At 42.2% G+C, this 24057-nt stretch overlaps 2 protein-coding genes and 1 non-coding gene across 5 annotated transcripts in view; 1 reads left to right on the forward strand and 2 right to left on the reverse strand.

Moving 5' to 3' along the window:
* Positions 1-1862, reverse strand: part of ELP2 (elongator acetyltransferase complex subunit 2) — a 48228-nt gene extending 46366 nt beyond the window's left edge. The window contains exon 1 of one of the 2 annotated variants that reach the window (XM_070778742.1): positions 1231-1862. In XM_070778742.1, the coding sequence (XP_070634843.1) occupies positions 1231-1368 (138 nt within the window). In that variant the 5' untranslated portion in view covers positions 1369-1862. The remainder of the gene's footprint in view (positions 1-1230) is intronic. The other variant, XM_019986652.2, reaches the window with a different exon arrangement.
* Positions 1863-1941: 79 nt separating this feature from the next.
* SLC39A6 (solute carrier family 39 member 6) lies at positions 1942-23574 on the forward strand. 2 transcript variants are annotated; one of them, XM_019986871.2, is made up of 11 exons: positions 1942-2238; positions 2739-2869; positions 3886-4638; positions 6133-6316; positions 8149-8318; positions 9358-9576; positions 15743-15848; positions 18219-18596; positions 19967-20047; positions 21410-21600; positions 22312-23574. In XM_019986871.2, the coding sequence occupies exons 3-11, from the start codon at positions 3895-3897 to the stop codon at positions 22462-22464; spliced, it is 2226 nt and encodes a 741-aa protein (XP_019842430.2). In that variant the 5' UTR covers positions 1942-2238; positions 2739-2869; positions 3886-3894; the 3' UTR covers positions 22465-23574. The 2 variants fall into 2 exon arrangements, with proteins under 2 accessions (XP_019842430.2, XP_019842429.2); XM_019986870.2 differs by lacking the exon at positions 2739-2869.
* On the reverse strand, positions 17685-17757 carry TRNAE-UUC (transfer RNA glutamic acid (anticodon UUC)). Its single transcript has one exon. It is a non-coding gene; the product is annotated as a tRNA-Glu (tRNA).
* Positions 23575-24057: the final 483 nt, after the last annotated feature.

A 24057-nucleotide genomic window follows, 5' to 3' on the forward strand; every position in this document is an offset into this window, starting at 1 on the left:
CCCTTGGTATCTCTAATCTTCTTGAAGAGATCTCTATCTTTCCCCTTCTATTGTTTTCCTCTATTTCTTTGCATTGATCACTGAGGAAGGCTTTCTTATCTCTCCTTGCTATTCTTTGGAACTCTGCATTCAAATGAGTATATCTTTCCTCCTTTGCTTTTCGCTTCTCTGCTTTTCACAGCTATTTCTAAGGCCTCCTCAGACAGCCATTTTGCTTTTTTGCATTTATTTTTCTTGGGGATGGTCTTGATCCCTGTCTCCTGTACAATGCCACGAACCTTCAGCCAAAGTTCTTCAGGCACTCTGTCTATGAGATCTAATCCCTTAAGTCAGAATTTGGCAATAAACTAGTAAAATTAAAAAAAAAAAAAAATGCTATCTCCTGCACTGCATCTGAATTCCCAGTATTTTACTTTTTATACTGAGGCATCTTTTGAGAAGCAACACTAACTGTACTGTCCAAAATCAGCCAGTGGGAATGGGATCACAATTAACTCAGGGAAGAATACAGAAACTAGTCACTTAAGAAGTTCGGTAGCGAAAAGGCCAAGAAAACAATCATTTGGGTGCAGTTCTGGGAATGGATAAGTGCTTAAGATCTGCACTTCCTAGGACCTTTGCCCTAATGGCACATTGTTTAAAATGTCCACTCCCGAAGCTAAACTGCAAGCGATATTTCTTTGAAACTGAAAACAGCAAAAGTTTATTAAGTAACACTTAGGGAAATACGAAAATGAGATAGCCCCGGATACATGTATATGCATGGCTGAGTCCCTTCACTGGTTGGTTACCTTAGACTATCACAATATTGTTCATCGGCTAAAGGCAAACAGAAAACAAAAACTTTAAATTTTAAAAGAATGAGATGGCACCTGTGAGATGGCTTTAACCCACATTTAAATGCAAATCTTTTCAAACCCAAATTGATTCCTTAACAGTGTAACAGTTTCCACAGAAGGCTTCAGAAAGGTTATCATCGTTTGAATTTCTATTTGCAGCTAACAGGCCACCTGTAGGACAGGGTGACCCCAGGCTGACTCAACGCAGGAGACTGGCGAGAGGCGAATGTCGCACGCCAGAGCCAGACCCACCGCCCAGACACCCTCCCCTAAGCGGATCGGGCCGCACACCGGATCTCCAGGCTCTGGAGCAGCCTCTACAGAGTCCGTCCCAGAGCATAAGCAGCAGATGTGGCGCCAGAAGCAGACGGGGTCCAGCCACTTCTCTCACCTGAGGGTCATAGAGCACCACGGAACAGGACGTGCCGAAGGCCAGGAGCCCTCCGGGCCCGGGGCTCCAGCTCAGGGCACCCCGCACACGGTTCGGGCAGCAAAACACATGAGACGTCTCCAGCATGGGTGCCACCATGTTGCTGTCTGGTCAGCGGCCGAAACCTGGGCACGCACTTCCGCCCTCGGAGCGGAACTGCCTGCCCGCCGCGTCTTCCCGCGGGCGTTATCCGGACCGCGTTTCCGAGGCGGCCGGGGGCGGGGCGGGGACGACCCCGCCTCCGCCGGGCCCGCCCCACCCCCACCCCAGCCCAAGCGGCCCTCTGTCTGTGGTAACCTTGACCCTCGAGTCGAGGACCGTGGCCCAAGCACGGCCTGCGTCCCAGGAACACAGACGCGACCGGAAGCGCTCAGAACCCTCCAGAAAGACCCAGGACTCGTGTGCCCAGAGACCGTCCCGCTGCCCTCACTGCCGGGATCCCAGCGGCAGACGGGGCTGGCTCGGTGTGGTGGTGGGGGGTTGGCGAACGAGTTTCTCAGAGAGGCGGGGGGCGCGGAGGAGCTGGAGGAAAGCTCCCCCGGCAGATGTCGGCGCCCGGCTCGCACCAGGACCGCGTCTCCGCCCCACTCCCGCCCCTGCGAGCCCCGCGGCGCCAGCGAACAGGCGGACCCGCGGACCCGCCCGCCGGGGACGGGGTGGAGCCGCACTGCGCATGCCCCGCAGCCGAGGCTGGCGGAGGCGGTGGCTCCTGGCAGCTCGCTGCGCGCGGCGCTAATTAGTGATTGTCCTCCTGCTCCCGGGAGGCGGCGGCGGTACCGCATGGGGCGCGGCTAGCCGGGGTCTACGCGGCGCTTCCCCGACCGAGGGGCAGCCGGGCCGATGAGACCGCCGCCTCTCCGTGCCGTGTAGAGATCTCTAGGGAGACAAGTAAGGGTCGGCTCCGCACCGCCGGCGGGAACTTGAACCGGCGCGCGGGAGCGGGCCGGGGGTCGGCGAGGCCGCGGAGAGGTGAGTCCCGCTGGTCTAGGAAGGGTGGGCGGAGAGGGGAACCCCGCGGGGTCGGCGAGGCCGGACTTCCCAGTTTGGGGTGCACAGCGGGCTTCGGGGTCCAACGGGGAAAGGAAATGGTTTGTCCTGTTCATCTCATTTTCCGAGAGAGTACTATGGTGTTTAAAAATAAAAAGCCCTTCTAGGCAGTTTTGCGAGCTCTTTCCCGTTTTCTCCGCTCACCCGTTTCTCCAGGCCCTTTCCTTCTGCTTTTTTCTCCAGCACACGCGGACTTGTGGGGATGGAGATCCGCTGGCGGGTCTGGGACCGCCCTAAGCATCCTTCCCTCCCTTGGGAAAGGCACGGAGCTGCTCCTGAGCCATTCGTCCGTGCTGTCCCCACCCATCTCGCTCCTCGTGTATTTCTTAAAGGTTTTCTTCTGCCCCTTAAAACTTCGGGCCCCAAGGATTGTTCTTTTAGGAGTCTAGCCCGGTGATAGTGCGCACGTCCTCTTTTCACAGAACGATAAGCAGCCGCTGTGCAATACTGCTGACAGCGTTTGGAGCACTTCCACATACATCCATGCTAGTGGTTTCCTCTGTCTCCGTATGAAATAGGTGTTACCAGCTGGTCCAAGGAAGAAGCGCTGAAGGTGGTAGAGCTCAGTTGCTCCTCTCCCTTGACATCTCACTCCCCTTATTTTCACTGGAGGCAGACCAATTTGGTCACGATCACCACCCATCATTGGTACTGGGCATCTGCTGACTGGGTCCTGAGATATTAGTCTCCCTGCTTCTTTTGGCCTATACTTTGGTCTGCTTAACTGAATTCTGCTTTTCAATGCTCAGCTGGATCCCTAACTCCTCTTTGGAGCATAGTTCTTTGGTTCCCAGCAGTATTGTGCAGATGAGTGATAGCAAAATAAGAGCAACACAGTTTTTTAATAAAGTTTTAATTTCCTTAAAGAACTATTACTGTGCAGTCATTCAAAAATATGTGATCACTTTGTATATACTCACATGGAAAGATGTCATTTGTTGAGTGGAAAAACAAAAGATCCCATTAGTATGATTAAGGCGCACATGTACCTGAGTATGCATGAGGAATTCTCAAGAAACTGGCCAAATTAGTTGCCTCTGAAGAATGGGATTGGGGGAGAAAGGCCTCAAATAGATTTATATATGGTTTAAGAAAAAAATGTTAAATGTGACTTATTCTGATTGCCATATTTACCTTTTTTGCTGTTAAAAGATTGTTCTATGAAATGGTGGTGGTCGTGGTTGAGGTAGCTAGTTTGGGTTTTGTGTTCTCTTGTTTTGAATTCTTGTTTGAAACATGATATAATGCCAATATGGCTGTGACCACATGGGTCCCTCCAGTCTCTGAATTACTATTGCTTTTATAGTGTTAATTACAGAGTCTTAGCACTCAACTGCTCTCCAGTTGTTTCCCATGTTTCAGCAATGCAGAGGTAGAGCCTAGGACTCCAGTTTGGTTTTTTGTTTGTTTTTTGCAGTATGTAGGACTACACTGATCACTCTAGATGGTGCTTTGTTAAACTTGGTTATTTGATTAGACATCAGTTTTCAGCATGAGATTTCTTAATTCAAATTGTTTTGGAAGTGAAGACAAGGTTGTTTCTTTCCTTTCGTTTTCTGTCTTCTTTAGGAAGGTGCGATGGCGAGGAATTTATCAGTGATCTTGATCCTGACCTTCACTCTGTCAGTCACAAATCCCCTTCATGAAGTAGGACCAGCCACTGCTTTCCCTCAGACCACTGAAAAAATTATTCCAAGTTGGGAATCTGGCATTAATGTTAACTTGGCAGTTACCACACGGCAGCATCATCTACAACAGCTTTTCCACCGCTATGGAGAAAATAATTCCCTGTCAATTGAAGGGTTCAAAAAGTTGCTTCAGAATATAGGCATAGATAAGATTAAGAGAGTTCATATACACCATGACCATGAGCATCACTCTGACCATGAGCATCGCTCTGACCATGAGCATCACTCTCACCATAATCATGCTGCTTCCAGTAAAAATAGTCGGAAAGCTCTCTGCCCAGACCATGACTCTGATGGTTCAAGCAAAGAGCCGAGAAACAGCCACGGGAAGGGGTCTCATCGATCAGAACATGCCAGTGGCAGAAGGAATGTTTTAATCAAGGAGGGTGTCGGTGCTAGTGAAGTGACCTCAACTGTGTATAATGCTGTCTCTGAGGGAACTCACTTTCTCGAGACCATAGAAACTCCAAAACATGGGAAACTTCTCCCCAAAGATGTGAACAGTTCCACTCCACCCAGTGTCACAGGAAAGAGCCAGGCAAGCAGACTGGCTAGTAGGAGAACCAATGAATCAATGAGTGAGCCCAGAAAAGACTTTATGTATTCCAGAAGCCCAAGCGAAAATACTCAGGAGGTAAGATGTTTCTCGTTATTTTAATCAGTATGCCTGCTGTCTATCCTGTCATTGCTATTCTCTCTAAACTAAAAATAAAATGTTGAGTTCATTGAACGGGGAATTTCTCCTTTCTGAGCAAGGCACTTAGCTCAAAGTGTCTCCACTATGTTGAAAACATTCCTGATAAAAAACTTGTGGGGTAAGTTCTTCGGTAAGAATAATGCTGCCTGGTGAAGCTATTTTCTAATATAGAATTTAAAACATATGAAATTATTTTGGGGGAGAAAATCTTTAAAGGTGAATACTATTAATTTTAAAAAAATACATAAAATGGAAGATCGAAAGAGCAGGAGTTAGAATTCATGTTTTAGGGAAAGGTGTGGTTTAAAGGGCCAGAGAATGCAAGAGCAGCTTTGCCTCCTTGACAAAGGGATCACAGTGACTTGTAAGGTGGGTGAAATTGGAGATGCTACCTAGAGTGACGTGCTGGACAAGTGAAAAGTCTGGGCAGTGAGTCCTGAGTTCATGTGTTTTTCTTCTCTGAAGCTAGACTTCCAGGCTGTACACAGTTTGCCTTGGCTAAGAGATATCAACAACAAGGCATTAGTTGGTATACATTAACAGGCAGAACTTAAGTATTTCATTCAAACCATCACATGACTACTAATTCTGGGATAATCCTACTAATGGTCATTCCCATAGCAACACTAGTAATAAAGTTTGTTTAGAGTAGTATTGGCCAAGAATTGTGGGAGTTTAAAATAGCTTTTAGAAGATGAGAAACAGGTGCTAGTGCCAGTGGTTTTTTGTGGGTTTTTTTGGGTTTGTTTTTTTTTTTGTTCGGTGAGAAGAGGGAGCTTACGTTCTCCAGCAGAGATTCTCTTCAAACTAAGCTTGTCATCTAATTAAATTTTTGAAACAACTGCCTGCCGGTGCAGGTTTGTCTCATTAACCAGTGTTGTCCTCTGCCAGAGTGAGTAATCTACAGATTTAATATTCTCTCGTTGTGAAGTGTTATTTTGCCAAGTATGTACACAGCACTGAGCTAAGTTTTGCAAGTACAGTCACTGCTGGAAGAGTGACATGCCTTGGGCTTGTTTAGACCAGGTATGATAGCGTTAGTACAGAAACAACATATTTCTCAATCTTTAATGAACCCATCTTGAAATTAAAGCTCATTTCCTTAATAGGTTTATACAGTGAGTTAACAGGCTTGTGAATGTCTATTTATCCTCAAACTTTTTCGTCTTGAGACTTTCTCCAGAGGTGACTAGTGATGTGCTTCTCCCAGGAAGAAATAAGCAGAAGAGATGGGAAATCAGCCCTGTGACAAAGTATCTCCAGGTAGCTTGAGGCAAATTCCAAAGTACTTAAAACAAAAGTTGGTCTTGATTTACCTTAAGTAAAGAAGTAGCTTCAGTAAGGAAAGGGAGTTTTGTATCAACAGCTTTTTTAGATTTTCTAATGGGAATGCCTTTCGGTGATTTCACTGTTTATTTCTTTTTTCTTCAGTGTTTCAATGCGTCAAAGCTGCTTACATCTCATGGCATGGGCATCCAGGTTCCATTGAATGCCACCGAGTTCAACTATCTCTGCCCAGCCATCATCAATCAGATTGATACTAGATCATGTCTGATTCATACAACAAGTGAAAAGAAAGCTGAAATCCCTCCAAAGACCTATTCTTTACAAATAGGTAAAATTGCCTTTTTTATGTAAAAATAATTTCCAGTAGATATATTTATGTTGTGTTTTTTCCTTCTATTTACATCAGCCTACTCATTTTTCAGCATAATTCCAAATATATCATCTTAATTGTTCTCTGCCTGGGATGTGAAGAAAGCAAATGTGTTAGCTTTACCCTAAAAAAATAAACAAAAACTAGAAAATACATTATATAGTAACTTGTCTGAGGTCCTCCCACAGGATATGTCAAGGTCATTCAAAAATTTTGGGTTCTGTTGAAACATATACATTACCATGTGTAAGATAGATAGCTAGTGGGAAGTTGCTGGGGGCTTTCTTGGTGGGTCAGTGGTAAAGAATCCACCTGCCAATGCAGGAGACTCGGGTTTGATCCCTGGGTCAGTAAGAGCCCCTGGAGAAGAGGATGGCAACCCACTCTAGTATTCTTGCCAGGAAAATCCTATGGACAGAGGAGCCTGGAGGGCTACAGTCCAGGGGGTCAGAGAGTTAGACGTGACTGAGCACGTACACACAGGAAGCTGCTGTACAGCACAGGGAGCTCAACCCAGCATTCTCTGAGGACCCAGAGGGGTGGGGTGAGGGTGGGGCGGGAGAGAGGTTCAAGAGGGAGGGGATGTGTGCATGTTTATGACTGATTCACATTGTTGTATAGCAGAAACCAACACAACATTGTAAAGCAGTTATCCTCCTATTAAAAAGTTGGGATTGCTTTGTATGTTGTCACATTGTTTAGAGAAAGGTCAGAGTTGTTTAGGAGCCTAATCCTAGTGTGCTCGTGTTAATACATGAAACCAGGATACAGTCTGCTGTAGTGTAAGTTGTGTTGCTCAGAACCTATAATGAAGAATTGATTGCTTTGTTCACTGAGGATATTACTGATTCCCAGCTTCCTTTCCTTTTCTCCTTTCTTCCCTCCTTTCCTAATGTTTTCCTCTTCTTTCTCATAATTTAACTGTTAAGGGAGTCTGTAAGCACAGTTCCCAAGTGGTTGAGAGTTCATCCTTGGTAACCATACCTTCCCCCTCCTTCACCCTCAGTTCAGTTCAGTTGCTCAGTCATATCCAACTCTTTGCGACCCCATGGACTGCAGCATGCCAGGCCTCTCTGTCTATCACCAACTCCTGGAGCTTGCTCAAACTCATGTCCATCGAGTTGGTGATGCCATCCAACCATCTCATCCTCTATTGTCCCCGTTCTCCTCCTGCCTTCAATCTTTCCCAGCATCAAGGTCTTTTCCAATGAGTCAGTTCCTCATATCAGGTGGCCAAAGTATCAGAGCTTCAGCATCAGTCCTTCCAGTGAATATTCAAGGTTGATTTCCTTTAGGATTGACTAGTTTGATCTCCTTGCAGTCCAAGGGACTTGCAAGAGTCTTCTCCAACACCACAGTTCAAAAGCATCAATTCTTCAGCCTTCGGCCATCTTCACAGTCCAACTCTCACATCCATACATGACTACTGGAAAAACCATAGCTTTGACTAGATGGTCTCTCGCTGAAGAATGTTCTCCTAGGTTATGCCTTTTGCCCAGAGGGTTCAGTCACGTTTGATCCAGCTTCTTGGTTATTGCTCTGTTACCACAGTTCTGTTCCACTGCATTTGTATTTCTTTAGCTCCACTTTTTTTTTTAATTTATTTGTTTTTAATTGAAGGATAATTGCTTTACGGTATTGTGTTGGTTTCTGCCAAACATGAACACGAATCTGCCATAGGTGTAAACTTCCCTGCTTTTACAGATGACTTTATGCCACTCCACAGTCTCTCTTTGAAAGTGTGTCAGTTGTTTGCTTTGTCCTTTGCTCTGTCTTGTTCTCTTTGACAGCCTGGGTTGGTGGCTTTATAGCCATTTCCGTCATCAGTTTCCTGTCTTTGCTGGGTGTGATCTTAGTGCCTCTCATGAATCGAGTGTTTTTCAAGTTTCTTCTGAGTTTCCTTGTGGCATTGGCTGTCGGGACACTGAGTGGTGATGCTTTCTTACACCTTCTTCCACATGTAAGTAAATAATTTATCCCATTAGTGTGTTTTATAGGGCTTCCCTGGTAGCTCAGTTGCTAAAGAATCCACCTGCAATGCAGGAGACCCTGGTTCGATTCCTGGGTAGGGAAGATCCACTGGAGAAGGGATACGCTACCCACTCCAGTGTTCTTGGGCTTCCCTCGTGGCTCAGCTGGTAAAGAATCCGCCTGCAAAGTGGGAGACCTGGGTTCGATCCCTGGGTTGGGAAGATCCCCTGGAGATGGGAATGGCTACCCACTCCGGTATTCTGGCCTGGAGAATCCCATGGACTGTACAGTGCATGGGGTCACATAGAGTCAGACAGGACTGAGAGACTTTCAGTGTGTTTTATTATTCAACATTAAATACTAATACATAATGCATGCATCTATAAATACATATATTGAATATATGTATTTTCAGTTTGTGCTCTGTATTGATATGTATAAAAGGCTGGAAATTTAGTTTCTAGGAGCGTTTGCATGGGTTGTAGCCATGACCCCCAGTCTCACCTTGGTGTGCACCACACCTGGTTCCCTAACACGCAGTGACAGAAGCTCCTGCTGCACCCAGCTGCGGGCCACGGGGGCAGGGTGCCTGGATCTCAGGTGCTGGCCAGGGCCCATCACCCAGCCTGGGCTTCTTGGAAGCACACTGAGAACAGTGGTAGGGGCTTTTCCACTGGATGTATGAACAGTAGACACTATATGCCTGTTAAGACTTATTTGTGGCCATGGAGAAACATTGGAAATACCCTCTACCCGTACATTATGAGAATCGATGGAGAATGTGTCTGTCTTTACACTGAATAGATCCACTCCACTGAAGTGCCATCGTGCATTATGTATGTTAAGCTCTGGGTCACTGCTGCTTATTGGTAGTTTTACTTTTAATATCCTAAACTTCCCCTCATTCTGAAGTAGAACGTTAATTGCCTAATTCTGAATGGTTTCATATTTGACGTTAATTATCTTAGCCAATTTTTCTGACATGTGAAGCAAATGAATTTATAAAATCCGTATTATTTTGCCTTTAGTCTCATGCAAGTCATCACCATAGTCACAGCCATGAAGAACCAGCAATGGAAATGAAGAAGGGACCACTTTTCAGCCACCTGTCTTCTCAAAACATTCAAGAAAATACTTATTTTGATTCTACATGGAAAGGGCTAACAGCTCTGGGAGGCTTGTATTTCATGTTTCTTGTTGAACACGTCCTCACGTTGATCAAGCAATTTAAAGATAAGAAGAAAAAGGTAAGAAAAACTGTACTGAGTACTTACTATGCATTGGACATTTATTTAGAGCAGCACTTGAACTGAACTGTTAGCAGAGTGTTTCCAAGGTGTATGATCTTCATTTGTGAGGAGGTTCAGTACCTTTTTGCTCTCAGTAGCATTCATGGAAGTCAGTAACCCTGGACTTCTCTGTCTTCAGTATTCCCTTCAGAGTCACTGGAAAGGGTAAACATCTATATAAATGACCAAACAAGGCATCGATGGTGGCGGTGGTTTCACGGATGTGTACTTACCCCAAACTCTTTGAGTTATGTACAGTAAGTATGTGCAGCTTTAAAATTACTCAGTAGCTAAATATTATGTTTTGTTTGAAAGACTATCTGACTCACTCAGACTTGCCGTTTGCAAAGTGCCCGCAGAAATAATATGAAGCTCAACAGTAGACTCTATATCTGGTGAAAATATCTTCGGAGTTGCCTATGGTTATCTTCCTCTTCCTCTCTGATGTGACCGGGTAAATCAGTCAAAAGATTGTCCCCATGGGGACGCTTAATAATGACATGTACACATTTTGGCCATTTGTGTGCTCATATTCTGGTCATTTGATGTTGACCAAGAGAGTTCCAGAAAACCATCTATTTCTGCTTTATTGAGTACGCCAAAGCCTTTGACTGGGTGGATCACAATAAACTGTGGAAAATTCTGAAAGAGATGGGAATACCAGACCACCTGACCTGCCTCTTGAGAAACCTGTATACAGGTCAGGAAGCAACAGTTAGAACTGGACATGAAACAACAGACTGGTTCTAAATAGGGAAAGGAGTACGTCAAGGCTGTATATTGTCACCCTGCTTATTTAACTTATATGCAGAGTACATCATAAGAAACGCTAGGCTGGAAGAAGCACAAGCTGGAATCAAGATTGCCGGAAGAAATATCAATAACCTCAGATATGCAGATGACACGACCCTTATGGCACAAAGTGAAGAGGAACTAAAAAGCCTCTTGAAAGTGAAAGTGGAGAGTGAAAAAGTTGGCTTAAAACTCAACATTTGAAAACTGAGATCATGGCATCTGGTCCCATAACTTCATGGGAAATAGATGGGGAAACAGTGGAAACAGTGTCAGACTTTTTTTGGGGGGGCTCCAAAATCACTGCAGATGGTGGCTGAAGCCTTGAAATTAAAAGACGCTTACTCCATGGAAGGAAAGTTATGACCAACCTAGATAGCATATTCAAAAGCAGAGACATTACTTTGTCAGCAAAGGTCCGTCTAGTCAAGGCTATGGTTTTTCCAGTAGTCATGTATGGATGTAAGAGTTGGACTGTGAAGAAAGCTGAGTGCCGAAGAATTGATGCTTTTAAACTGTGGTGTTGGAGAAGACTCTTGAGAGTCCCTTGGACTTCAAGGAGATCCAACCAGTCCATTCTAAAGGAGATCAGTCCTGGGTGTTCATTGGAAGGACTGATGATGAAGCTGTACTTTGGCCACCTCATGCAAAGAGTTGACTCATTGGAAAAGACTCTGATGCTGGGAGGGATTGGGGGCAGGAGGAGAAGGGGACGACAGAGGATGAGATGGCTGGATGGCATCACCGACTCGATGGACATGAGTTTGAGTGAACTCCGGGAGTTGGTGATGGACAGGGAGGCCTGGCGTGCTTCGATTCACAGGGTCGCAAAGAGTCTGACACGACTGAGCAACTGAACTGAACTGAACTGAAGATCTTCTTGGAGTCAGAGTTCTGTATGATCATTTTTTTCTCTGCAGCCCTGCTACTTCTTCTAAATTTCCAGTTTTGGTTTCTCTTAAATTGAGCAAGAGGTTACATACTTGTAAAGCTATTTTAATGTAGAAAAAGATTTATACAGTGATTGCCTTATGTAATTGGCAACTTGCCTTTGAATCTTTCAGAAGCATTCAACTTAAATTTTCATGGCAGTAACTCTTTTCACTGGCATTTCATAGTCTGAATAATATGTAATTAAATCATGCACTTGGAATAGCAGGTATAGCTGGCATGAAGAGACTTGAAAACTAACATAGTTGATTCTTGCTGAGCTTAGAGCTCAGGTTGGGAACCCAGTGCATGTGAGCAGAGTAGCCTCCTCCATCCTGTGAATATTTTCCCTTATGGATTTTACAGTCACTTAAATCTCAAACTGAAGATTTTGAACCCTTACTGAATGTCAGTTTACAGGGAATAAGTGAAGCAACAAGAGCTGACTCCTTAATACAGGAAGTCTTCCATGTCCCCATTGTCCCTGCTGCTTCACTTGGGTAGCTTTGAGGATATATCCTCCTCCTCTGCATTCTTAAGGATTTTTTTTGCAGGGGAGGGGTTTGTTTGTGTTTGTTTGTTTTACTGCATTTCTATTTCAGATGCCATTCTAATTTCAGTGTAATTTTCTAGTTTTACCTAAAAAGTGCTGTTTATTACCCTGGTGCTCTAACATAGGACTCTAAGAGGTAGGCTGTCTGTAGCAATACAGATCAGTGTTTTTCAGACTCTTTAAGTTATAACTATTTGTGAGTTGTGAAATCAATCTTGTGTCTTGACCCATGTTTTTAAATGTAACAGTGATATTACAGTGCATTCTATATATTACTCTGTTACATATATATTATTATGCATTGTAGTTAACGAAGTTTGGAATTTCTGTTCTCAGATAATTTCTGCTAGCATGTGAGCTTTCAAGGGCCAGGACCGCTCCATCTTCTTTACTGCTATATCTCCATTGCCTCGAATAGTGTCTGGCACATAGTAGAGGATTGATAAATACTTGTTGAATGTTTAAGAAGCATTAAGGGCTTCCCGGGTGACAGTAGTGGTAAAGAACCCGCCTGCCAGTGCAAGTAAGATGTAAGAGACGCAGATTCGATGCCTGAGTTGGGAAGATCTCCTGGAGGAGGGCATGGCAACTCACTTCAGTATTCTTGCCTAGAGAATCCCATGGACAGAGGAGCCTGGCGGGCTAAGTACAGTCCATGGGGATGTAGAGTTAGACACAACTGAAGCAACTTTGCACACACGCATAAGAAGCATTAAATAGTAAATAAGCATGATTTCTAAGCAAAGACTTCCCACAGATGTTTCACAAACATTTCATGTTCTCTTCCTTTTTAGAAACTATTGCATTTATCTTTTTTCAAGGGCATCCAGATCTTAGTGTTACTTATATAACAGTTTTAAATCTCATTTAGTTCTGTCAAAAAGAAAAAACTACTCCTTACATGGTAAGCATTGGTAGCTCTTCAGACCCATCAGTTTAGTTCAGTTCAGTTCAGTCACTCAGTCATGTCTGACTCTTTGCAACCCCATGGACTGTGGCACGCCAGGCTTCTCTGTCCATCACCAACTCCCAGAGTTTACTCAAACTCATATCCATCGAGTCAGTGATGCCATCCAACCATCTCCTTCTCTGTTGTCCCCTTCTCATCCCAACTTCAGTCTTTCCCAGCATCAGAGTCTTATAATGGAACATTTTACCTAGGATTTCCCTTAAGACATCCATATATGTCAATCTCTTTATTCAAATTAGGGTTGAATCACATACTTGGTGTGGGGCACCCCACTCCAGTACTCTTGCCTGGAAAATCCCATGAATGGAGGAGCCTGGTAGGCTGCAGTCCATGGGGTCGCACAGAGTCGGACACGACTGAGCGACTTCACTTGCACTTTTCACTTTCATGCATTGGAGAAGGAAATGGCAACCCACTCCAGTGTTCTTGCCTGGAGAATCCCAGGGACGGGGCAGTCCTGGTGGGCTGCTGTCTATGGGGTCGCACAGAGTCGGACACAACTGAAGTGTCTTAGCAGTAGCAGTAGGCTCTTAACGATATTTCTACCTCAGACTTTCTTTCTACCAGATTCTCAGGTTTCTTGCTTAGGCTGGAAACCTTAGGCTGAAAATCATCTATGAATCCCCCTCATCCTCATATCCAACCTAGTTTTATTAAGTGTATCCAGAAGTGAAATTATTTGTTTCTCTCCATCTTCCTTGCTGTTGTTCTGGTCTAAGCTCGGCTTACCTGACTGACAGCAGCTGCCTCCTGACTAGACTGTCTACATTATTTTGTTACCCTCTTCTAATCCAGAGTGGAGAGGGCAGAGTGATTTTAAATGAGTCTGATGAGGTTGGACACCACTGCTGAAAATCCTCTGTGTCTCTCAGTCTCATTGCTTATACGATGAAGTCCATAGCTTCATGATGGATGAAGTCCATAGTCCATGGTTTGCACTGTCTGGACTCCCCGCTACCCAGCCTCATTACTGGCCGCCCAGTCTCTGACCTACCAGACCCCAACCACCTTGCACTTCTTTCAGTTAAAGAAGGGGCTGCTCCCTTTCTGCTTTAGGGTCCTCCCACATGCCATCTCCCTGCCTGGATTACTCCTCCCCCCACCCTTCTCCAGCAAACCCCTGCTCATCTTTAGGTCTTGGCATAAACATCACTTCCTGGATGAATCCTGTCGTGGGAGTTAGTTAGGTCTTGTTATACACTCTTGTAGTACTGTGTATTTGTCCTTTGTAAAATGTATAAAGTTGGCTTAAAGCTCAACATTCAGAAAACAAAGATCATGGCATCCGGTCCCATCACTTCTTGGGAATAGATGGGGAAACGGTGGAAACAGCGTCAGACTTAATTTTTGGGGGCACCAAAATCACTGCAGATGGTGACTGCAGCCATGAAATTAAAAGACGCTTACTCCTTGGAAGGAAAGTTATGACCAACCTAGATAGCATATTGAAAAGCAAGAGACATTACTTTGCCAGCAAAGGTCCATCTAGTCAAGGCTATGGTTTTTCTTGTGGTCATGTATGGATGTGAGAGTTGGACTGTGAAGAAGGCTGAGTGCCGAAGAATTGAGCAACTGAACTGAACTGAAAGTGTATCAAAAATTGCAATCAAAGAATTGTGTAATCATTACCTGTATAAAACTTCCCTCCCTGTGGGTGATAAGCTCCATGGGAACAAGGACTGTGTGTATCTTGGTTTATGGTGTATTAATGTATTGCCAGGATTCAGCACAGGAAACGTTAGAGCCCCTTAATACTTGTGGAATGAAAGAATTGGTTAAAAACTAGAGATAGTCATTGCTCAACAAGAAATAAAACATCAATTAAGTGACTTAAAGTATCCTGAATTCACTTATTTTCACAAATATTTAAGTACTTTCTGTGTTTGAGGCATCATGCCAGGGGTAGGTATAAAGATTGGTTTGTGCTTCCTTTTAAAAACTCTTATAACCTAAAAATGTGCAGATATTTTATATACTGTTAGAGCTAAAAATGAAATCTCAGTTATGGTGGGGATTGAGTCATATTCAAAAGATACTGCAAATAAGAAGGTGATTGTTTTTGTGACCGTTTTCCTTATCTTAAATATTCTCCGTAAGTCGGTAATACACAGGCACCATTGTTCTAACAGTGACCTTCATTCTTGGGTTCTGAGATATGGACAGTATCTCAAGTATGGTATTCAGCTGGTTTAAAAATCTAGTGATAAATTCAAGACTGACTACTAGGGTTTGTTTCAAAAGAGAAAACTTGGTAATGGCGTTTTATGACAGCAAAAGTATTTTAGTTTTAGTAACAAGTATGTATCAGTATCACAGTATAATTTTAAGTTATAAAAAGTGTGGCAAGTATGGGCTTTCATTGCCCAAAAGAGGCATTGGAGGAAACCAGGCAGGTGGTTAGCAGATCAGTACTTGCCAGGAGGACGTGCCTGTTCTGAATTGATGGCCTGAGGCAGAGCTCAACTTTAATGTGTGTGTGAGTCACCTGGAGATCTAGTTAAAATCCAGGTTCTAATCCATTCACTCTGGGGTGTGGCCTGAGATCATGCATTTCTAAATAGCTCCCAGGGGATGCAGTGCTGTTTTCATGAGAACAGATTATACTGTGTGACCTGAGGGACCAGCAGAAAGATGAGTGTGTGGTTTTTCTTTCATATTACTGATGCATCATCCTTTACCTTTCTGAACAGTTTCTGCCTAAAACAAACTACTAGGTGCTATGAAGTTAAGTGCAGGCCTTGCCCTTAGATGGGGTTTATTCCTTTAGAAGTCTGTAACTGTTGTCTTGTTCTATGAAATCTTTTGCTTAACTGTTTATCTGAAGGTGTATGCATAAGTAAACCACTTATTTCAAGTATTGCTTTTCCTTGCTGTTACAGAATCAGAAAAAACCTGAAAATGATGATGATGTGGAGATTAAAAAGCAGCTGTCCAAGTATGAATCTCAACTTTCAACAAATGAGGAGAAAGTAGATGCAGATGATCGTAAGTCCTTATAAATCTGAGAGCTGGAGGGGAGTCCATTGCTCTGTGATTTGCAGGCAACTCGGACTATCTGCAAGAGATGGGACCATATTCCAACCCCATTAACCTTCCCCTCCCTCTTTTTTTTATTTTTTTGGACTGTGCCACGAGGCGTCTGGGATCTTAGTTCTCCAACCAGGAATCGAACCTGGGCCCCGGCAGTGACAATGCCAAGTCCTAAGCACTGGGCCACCAGGGAATCCCTCCCCTCTTTTTAAACTTATACTTTCTTTTAATTGCCAGTAAGTTGGTTATTTCTATGTATATTTATATGTCTTCTTTCTATAATTTTTTTATTTTGAGGTAAATTCAAACTTAGAGAAAAGTTCCAAGAATAGTATGAAGAATTCCTCTGCCTCTTCCTGTATTCCCCAGTTATTTTGTGTACATTTATCATTCTTTCTCTCTTTCTCTGTGTATATACATACTACTCATTTTTTTTTCTAAACCATTTGAGAGTAAGTTACAAAAGTGATGCTTCTTTACCTCTAAATACTTGTTATATTTCCTAAGAGAAAGGACATTCTCTTATGCAATTACAGGTCAGTGATCAACACCAGGAAATTAAAGCTGATACAATGCCATTTTCTAGTCTATAGACAGACCATTTTCATGTTTTTCCAATTGTCTTAATAATTTCTTTATACTCCCCTAACCCCCAAAAGGAAAAAAAAAATGATCCAGAGTACAATTCAGGGTCAGATGTTGCCTCTTATTGTCCCTCATTTTGAGTTTGTTGTTTTTGCATCAGGTTGATCACTCGGGGCAGGAATGGCACAAAGTGTGTTACATCCTTTTCAGTGACGTGACCTGCCTCCCACCATGATGCTGGGTCACGTAGCGGTGGTGGTAATTTTGATCACTTGGCTAAGGCTGTGTCTCCTGTGTTTCTTCACTGTAAAGTTACTGTGTTACTATGTTTCCTAGAGCTTGTTAGCCTGGCATTTCTTGTTGGACAGGCTCAGTTAAAATTAAAATTTTAAACCAAATGCCTCATGATGACCTTTGAGGTCCTGCCCTGCCTTCCACTCCCCCAGATGGTTCACTCTGTCCAGCCTCACAGCCTCCTTTTCATCCTATGAGTATACCAGATCTGTCTCAGAGGCTGATACTCAGTTTCTTCTGCTTGGAGCACTTTTCTCCCAGGTCTTCATATAAACTCCTCCTATTGTTTCAATCTCAAACTCAGACATCTCCTTCTTAGAGGCCTTCCTGGCTCATCCCAATACAGAGGTCTCCCACTCACTCTCCTCATATTCGCCTTTTCTATTTTCTTCCCATGCTGTCCAGTGCCTTACCTTATTTATACCTGTATTTCCTTGTTAAGTGGCTATTTCCCCCAAGAACATGAGCTTCCTGAAGGCAGAGACTTTGTTCTGCTCCACTTTGTCCTGGTGCCTGGCCCAGAGTAGACACTCAGTTGCTGACAGAGGAGGAAGAGCAGCTTTATTGTTGCTACTGGGCAGTCCTAAGACTTTCTGTCCACCCTTTGTCTCCAGCATGCTGCTCCTCTCTAAAGAGTGAGTGAAATACTTTGACTTGTCTTCCTGCATCTATTCCGTCTTTAGAATTTCCAGTGAAATTTATAATGATGAGAGGAAATAACTTTTAAAATTGGACCATAGTGTCAGGAATGCTCCCAGAAAAGTTGATGCCAGTGTAAAAAAAAGAAAAAGCAAAACCTATTGTTGCAGTTTGCACAGATAAATGTTTCCTGGTGATGATGGTATTTCACATTCTTCTGCTTTTCCTTTTTAATTTTTGTTTGGCCACAATACATGGTTTGCAGGATCCTAGTTCCCTGAATGGGGATTGAACCCAGACCCTTGACAGTGAAAGTGCAGAGTCCTAACCACTGGACCACCAAGGAATTCCCCTCTTTTGCTTCCCCTTGAATTTTGAAAGAGAGGAACTCAGATGACAGAATTGTGCATGTTTTTTATTTCCAACTTTTCTGGAATATTTTTCTAAAATATTTTAAATGTCAACAGTGAAATATCTTTTTAAAATGTGTGTGCTGCTTTTATAATCAGAAAAAAAATATCTTGAAAAACATAGGGAGGCAAAAGAATTTAAGGGAGGATCTGGGGCAGTTACTGAAGGCTATCATTTAAAATCCATTCTTAGTGAAATCATTTAACTTCTAAAATTTACTAAAACATACTGATGTTTTTCGTCAACAGTACTCTAAAGTCTAGTCTGCCAGGCAGATGTATGTGAGAGAGTTGCCATGCTTTGAAGTCTTGTTGACTCTGTCAGTGGAGATTTTGAAATGTGCGCATTAACAGAGCCATTTGACTTTGTCCCAATGTCCTTTATGTTTACATCTAGGACCTGAAGGCTATTTACGAGCTGACTCACAAGAGCCCTCCCACTTTGATTCTCAGCAGCCAGCAATCTTGGAAGAAGAGGAGGTCATGATAGCTCATGCCCATCCGCAGGAAGTTTACAATGAATATGTACCCAGAGGGTGCAAGAATAAATGCCATTCGCATTTCCATGATACACTCGGCCAGTCCGATGATCTCATCCACCACCATCATGACTACCATCATATTCTCCATCACCACCACCACCAGAACCACCACCCCCACAGCCACAGCCAGCGCTACTCTCGGGAGGAGCTGAAAGACGCTGGCATCGCCACATTGGCCTGGATGGTGATCATGGGGGACGGCCTGCACAATTTCAGCGATGGCCTCGCAATTGGTATGTCTCTGTGTTTCAGCCCTTGTTTGTTGATCTCTGAAAATGCCACTTTAAGCTGCTGATTTTAGCAAAGAGTAGGTTGGTTTGATAAGGCTGTTAACATCCAAGGTTATCAAAATGTTATCTCTTCTTTGACTGCTTTGACAGTGATGTACTTGATAAATGTGGGATAAGATGAAAAAGTACTGGAAACTGCTTGGCCCCTTAACTAAATTGAAGTTACTTTCTCAAAAATTACTTTCTCTTATCTGCAATATAAATAGTATGTATTATTAAAGTGAAAGTATCTTTTCCACCATCTTTTCTATTATGCTAAAGGAATCTTCATCTACCTAATAAGTTTAAATTACTAATCCGTACCCAAAGAAGAATTACAGACTTTTTGTAAGTTGTGCTACCATTGAGAGATAATAGAATATTTATGAATTGTAGTAATTTAGTGCAGGAAGGGAGGAGCTTCCCAGGTGGCACAGTAGTAAAGAATCAGCCTGCAAAGCAGGAGATTCAAGAGACAGTTCCTGGGTCAGGAAGATCCCCTGGAGAAGGGAATGGCAACCCACTCCAGTATTTTGCCTGGGAAATCCCATGGACAGAGGAGCCTGGTGAACTATAGTCCATAGGGTTGCAAAGAGTTGAACATGAATGAGCACTTGTGCACATACACAGACCCACAGAGTTCTAGAAGGAGCCATGGAAATAATTACGGAGCAGGTAGGCGAGGTCCGACGAGGCAGTGTTGTTTTGTTGCCCAGCTGAGATGAGCCCAGGCCCTGCTCCCCGCACTGCACTCTTCCTCCTCTGCACCATGCACTTCCTCCTCTGCACCATGCACAACTTAAGCGACACAGAAGGATATGCAAATGCTCAGTCATGGTTGTAAGTAATCAGTTGTATAACGTGTTAACTTTTAAAAGCAGGGAGCTATTTGTCTTAAACCTCCCTTATCAAGACATTGAAAGAATAAAAGTTAAAAAGTCTAGTTACACAGTGGATTCCTCTGAGGCATGGAAACATATTTGTACTCTTGATTCCTGAGGTTTTTTCCCCTAAACCTTTTAAATCAGTTTGTTTTATATTTCTCCATAAGTGCTTTATGTGGTAGCAGTTACTTCTCAGGTTTGTGTAAGATCATTTAATCGCTTTAAGGCACAGCCCAACCTTCCCTTCAATCATATCTCTTTGTTCTCCTTTGGGAAATTTAAGCCTAATTGAATGTAATCTAAGATTAGTAATGAAGAAGTTACAGAGTGCAGTTGAGAAAGTTCTGTTTATTCACAACCAGAATATAGTTTCTTTCACCTCATTGTATGTGCTATACAAATTTTAAAAATACACACCCACAAAATACTGCAGTGATTTTTTTTACACAGGTGCTGCTTTTACTGAAGGTTTATCAAGTGGTTTAAGTACTTCTGTTGCCGTGTTTTGTCATGAGTTGCCTCATGAACTAGGTAAGAGAACCCTTCAAATGGTATTTTCCAGGTGGGTAGCATATCTTAGTGTCACTACTGGCTTTTGCTAACAATAGTTTCCAGCAGGCTTTCTCATTTATGGCTTCTCATAAGTCTACTATCCTAGCTAGCTTTGTTTCTTACTAAGGACAAGTCTGTTTCCAGCCAGAATTCTAACCCTGCAACTCTGATTACACAATTGCCTGTGTGGGGTTGCCAAACAGATCCCTGAGCCCCATCTCTGGTCCTCTTCCCCTGCCAGATACTTTCCTGTATCAGCGTATGGTGACGTCAGTCCCTGTTTTCATTGTACACAGAATAGGAATAAGACCATAGGCAAATAAAGAGTCATATTCCATTAACAGAGAGAACTTGACAAAGAGAATGTCATTGGAACTAAAAAGAAAGAGAAGTTAACGAATTGTGTTTTGAATATTCTTTTTCTCTGTCACCAGAAGGCAATGGCAACCCACTCCAGTACTCTTGCCTGGAAAGTCCCATGGACGGAGGAGCCTGGTAGGCTGCAGTCCATGGGGTCACTAAGAGTTGGACACGACTGAACGACTTCCCTTTCACTTTTCACTTTCATGCATTGGAGAAGGAAATGGCAACCCACTCCAGTGTTCTTGCCTGGAGAATCCCAGGGACGGGGGAGCCTGTTGGGCTGCCATCTATGGGGTCTCGCAGAGTCGGACACGACTGACGCGACTTAGCAGCAGCAGCAGGACTTAAAACCTTCCCAGAGTTGCCCTGGTTCTGTGTGTGTCTCTGTTTTTCTTCTTACCGGTGGCCACACGCCTGTCGCACCATTCTCACCTTTGTCCCTTGGCGTGTGTTCTGCCATTTCGAAGGCCTCCCATCTTCCTGTTCGATGCTTGTAAGCCTCAACATCTGATTTGTGTTCCACATTCTAGATCCTTCAGGCTCCACGAAGCCTCTCTGAAGTACTTTGATCTTAATTTCTTTTCTTCTTTTATAACCAGAACATTAGACTCTTCAGCTCTTAATTATGATGCATATTGCCTTAATCATTTGCTGATCATTTCCTGTGTGTTCTCTACTCCCTCTTCCTGCTTGTGGTCATTTGAAAGCCCCTTGAAGACAGTGCAAGAGCTCAGTGGTAGATTCTTGGTATTGACATTCTTTGACAAACAAGAAACCTTAAGAAAAACTTTGGATAAAAGATATCTTAGTTTATAAAACTGATTAACTGTTAACCCTGGGTGATTCTTAATTTTGTCTTTTTTTTTCCCACTCCTCAAAAAAATTGGAGGATTTTTTAAATCTGGAAAGTCTTTTGGGTATGTCTTAAAAATGATTTTTTTAATGACTTTAATTGCCTTTTTGTGTTTTCTGTTAAAGGTGACTTTGCTGTCTTACTGAAGGCTGGCATGACTGTTAAGCAGGCTGTTCTTTATAATGCCCTGTCAGCCATGCTGGCATATCTTGGAATGGCCACAGGAATTTTCATTGGTCATTATGCTGAGAATGTTTCTATGTGGATATTTGCACTTACTGCAGGCTTGTTCATGTATGTTGCTCTGGTTGATATGGTAAGTTTTTAAGAAGTCAAATTACAGAATTGACTAACAATGAAATAAAAATGTTCAATGAAACAGCATTTTTTAAAAGAGTGTAGGGTAAATGTAGTAGCAGTGAGATTCTGTGCTCAACAAAGTATACAAAGTATACTTCAGGATACACAGAAGTATCTACCTGCTTCTGATGTGTCTTTCTGAGAGGAGAGTTTCAGTAATCAGGCATTGAATTGTACATAGACTTGTGAGAAACCTAGTACAAGCCACATACTGTTGGCAAACTGTGTATGCATCAGAACACTTAAAGGATCCTTAGTAACGGATAAAGGAGTCGTATCTTTTTGTCACCAAAGTCCACTTAACAGTCTCAGCCAGTCTTACTGCTAAGATTATATTTTATAAAAGATTTCCAAATCTCTGAACTTTAAGTGAACCACATGTTATGTACAGATACAGACAGTAAGCAGGGTAATCAGTGTAGCTCTCCATTTTACAGTGGAGTAAACTGAATCAATATAATTTTGATTTGCTGAGCAGACCATGAGTAGTCATTGTTAATTAACTGTTAGGAAATGCTGTGTGACCTTATTAGCTAGATTCATGTTTTAGAAATTTGACTCATGGTATATCCAGCTACATAGAAAGCTAGTACAGTGTCCTGGAAGTTCTTCTAAAATCTGTGGTTCTGGAAACTTAAAGGTTGCTCTTTTTTTGTTTGTTTTAAAGGTACCTGAGATGTTGCACAATGATGCTAGTGACCACGGATGTAGCCGCTGGGGATATTTCTTTTTACAGAATGCTGGGATACTTTTGGGTTTTGGAATTATGTTGCTTATTTCCATATTTGAACATAAAATTGTGTTTCGTATAAATTTCTAATTAGGGTTTAAATGCTAGAATTTAAACTTAAAGCTGTAGTTTGCTGTCTGTAGTTTGAATAGGTCATAGGGAGATGAGTTCGTATGATGCGATCCATAGCACTTAAGGTTAGTGGATTTTGTGATTTTTTTGTATTGAATATTGTCATTTGTTATGCCTATAAGGTCAGTTATGGTGGTAACATAAAGGTACGTTTTAATATTTAAGTTATTCTGTTTTGGGAATATAAGCTATATGTGCAATTTACCAATATTACCAGTTTATTGTATAAACAAGAGATTTGGCATGACATGTTCTGTATATTTCAGAAAAAAAATCTTAATTTTTTTTTTTTTTCTAGAACTAATTTAATATAGTGATTCCCATGCTGGATTTTAGGCCTCTGAAGAACTGCTGGTGTTTAGGAGTAAGAATACACATGAAGCTTAAGATACCAATAAAACTTAAACTGAATTTAAGCTAAGAAATAAGGAGAAAAAGAGAAGAATCTGTATGAATTAAGAAGTTATAGATTTCATATAAAAAATCAAAACTGGTTATTAAATAGAAGGGGAAATTTAGATATAAGTGAAAAAAGGCAGTATCAGTAAAGTACAGAGTACATTCATAAACATTTTTGTCAGAATATTAATTGTTCCAATAAAACCTCAGCACTTTTTACTAATTTAGTTGTACATTTAACTTTGTATAGTAAAGACATCTAAATATATTTAATAATTTGAAAAATACATCATTTGACCAAGAAATTGGAATTTTAAAATATGTATGGAGATACGCCAGATGAGTATGAGTAAGTTTATGTATTGTCAAAAGACTTGGATATCACCAAGTCATGTTATGTATCACCCAAAGTTACATTATTGGATGTTCTGGTTATCTGGTTTACCACTTGTCAGAGTATTAGAATTTCAATATATGTAAGAACATTAAAACAGTACTGATTATACTTTGACTTCTTGGATTCAGAAGGTAGTTTGGTATCTTTCAGTGCTTCAGTGTTGTCGTTGTGAGCAGTTGTCATTTTTATAGATAGTACTTTAGATGTACTAGGGTTGTATGGCGTTCTCTAGTTGTTGCTTTTCTACAAAATAAATTCCCATGTCAGCTTCATATCATATATTCTGATTTTCTTTGCTTGTTTTTTTTTTTTACCATCTTAGCCATTTTTAAGCATACAGCTTGATAATTTTGCATATATTCACAATGTTATGCAATTTGTCTCCAAAACTTTTTCATCTTGCAAAACTGAAACTCTTCGTTTCCTTCCCATAGTAACCACCATTGTACTTTCTATTTCTATGAATTTGAGATGTTTGATTTTCTTAAATATAACCCAGACTATATATACTTGTCAATTCATTTATATTATTGTATTAGGTGGCTTTATTCAATTTTTTACATTTTTATCACAAAGGGCACTTCAGAAAATACTGGTCCACAGTTTGTTCAAAGCTGTCCCTAACTTAGAAAATCCCCCCCAAACAAAAAACAAACCCCAGAACCTAAGCTTGAGAAGAAGCAATGATACCCTAGATTCTAAGGAGAATCAAGAACAACTGGGCAAGACTCTACAGCCTGTGTACTGAAAGACAA

This window comes from Bos indicus, chromosome 24, assembly GCF_029378745.1.
Source record: "Bos indicus isolate NIAB-ARS_2022 breed Sahiwal x Tharparkar chromosome 24, NIAB-ARS_B.indTharparkar_mat_pri_1.0, whole genome shotgun sequence".
NCBI lineage: Eukaryota > Metazoa > Chordata > Mammalia > Artiodactyla > Bovidae > Bos > Bos indicus.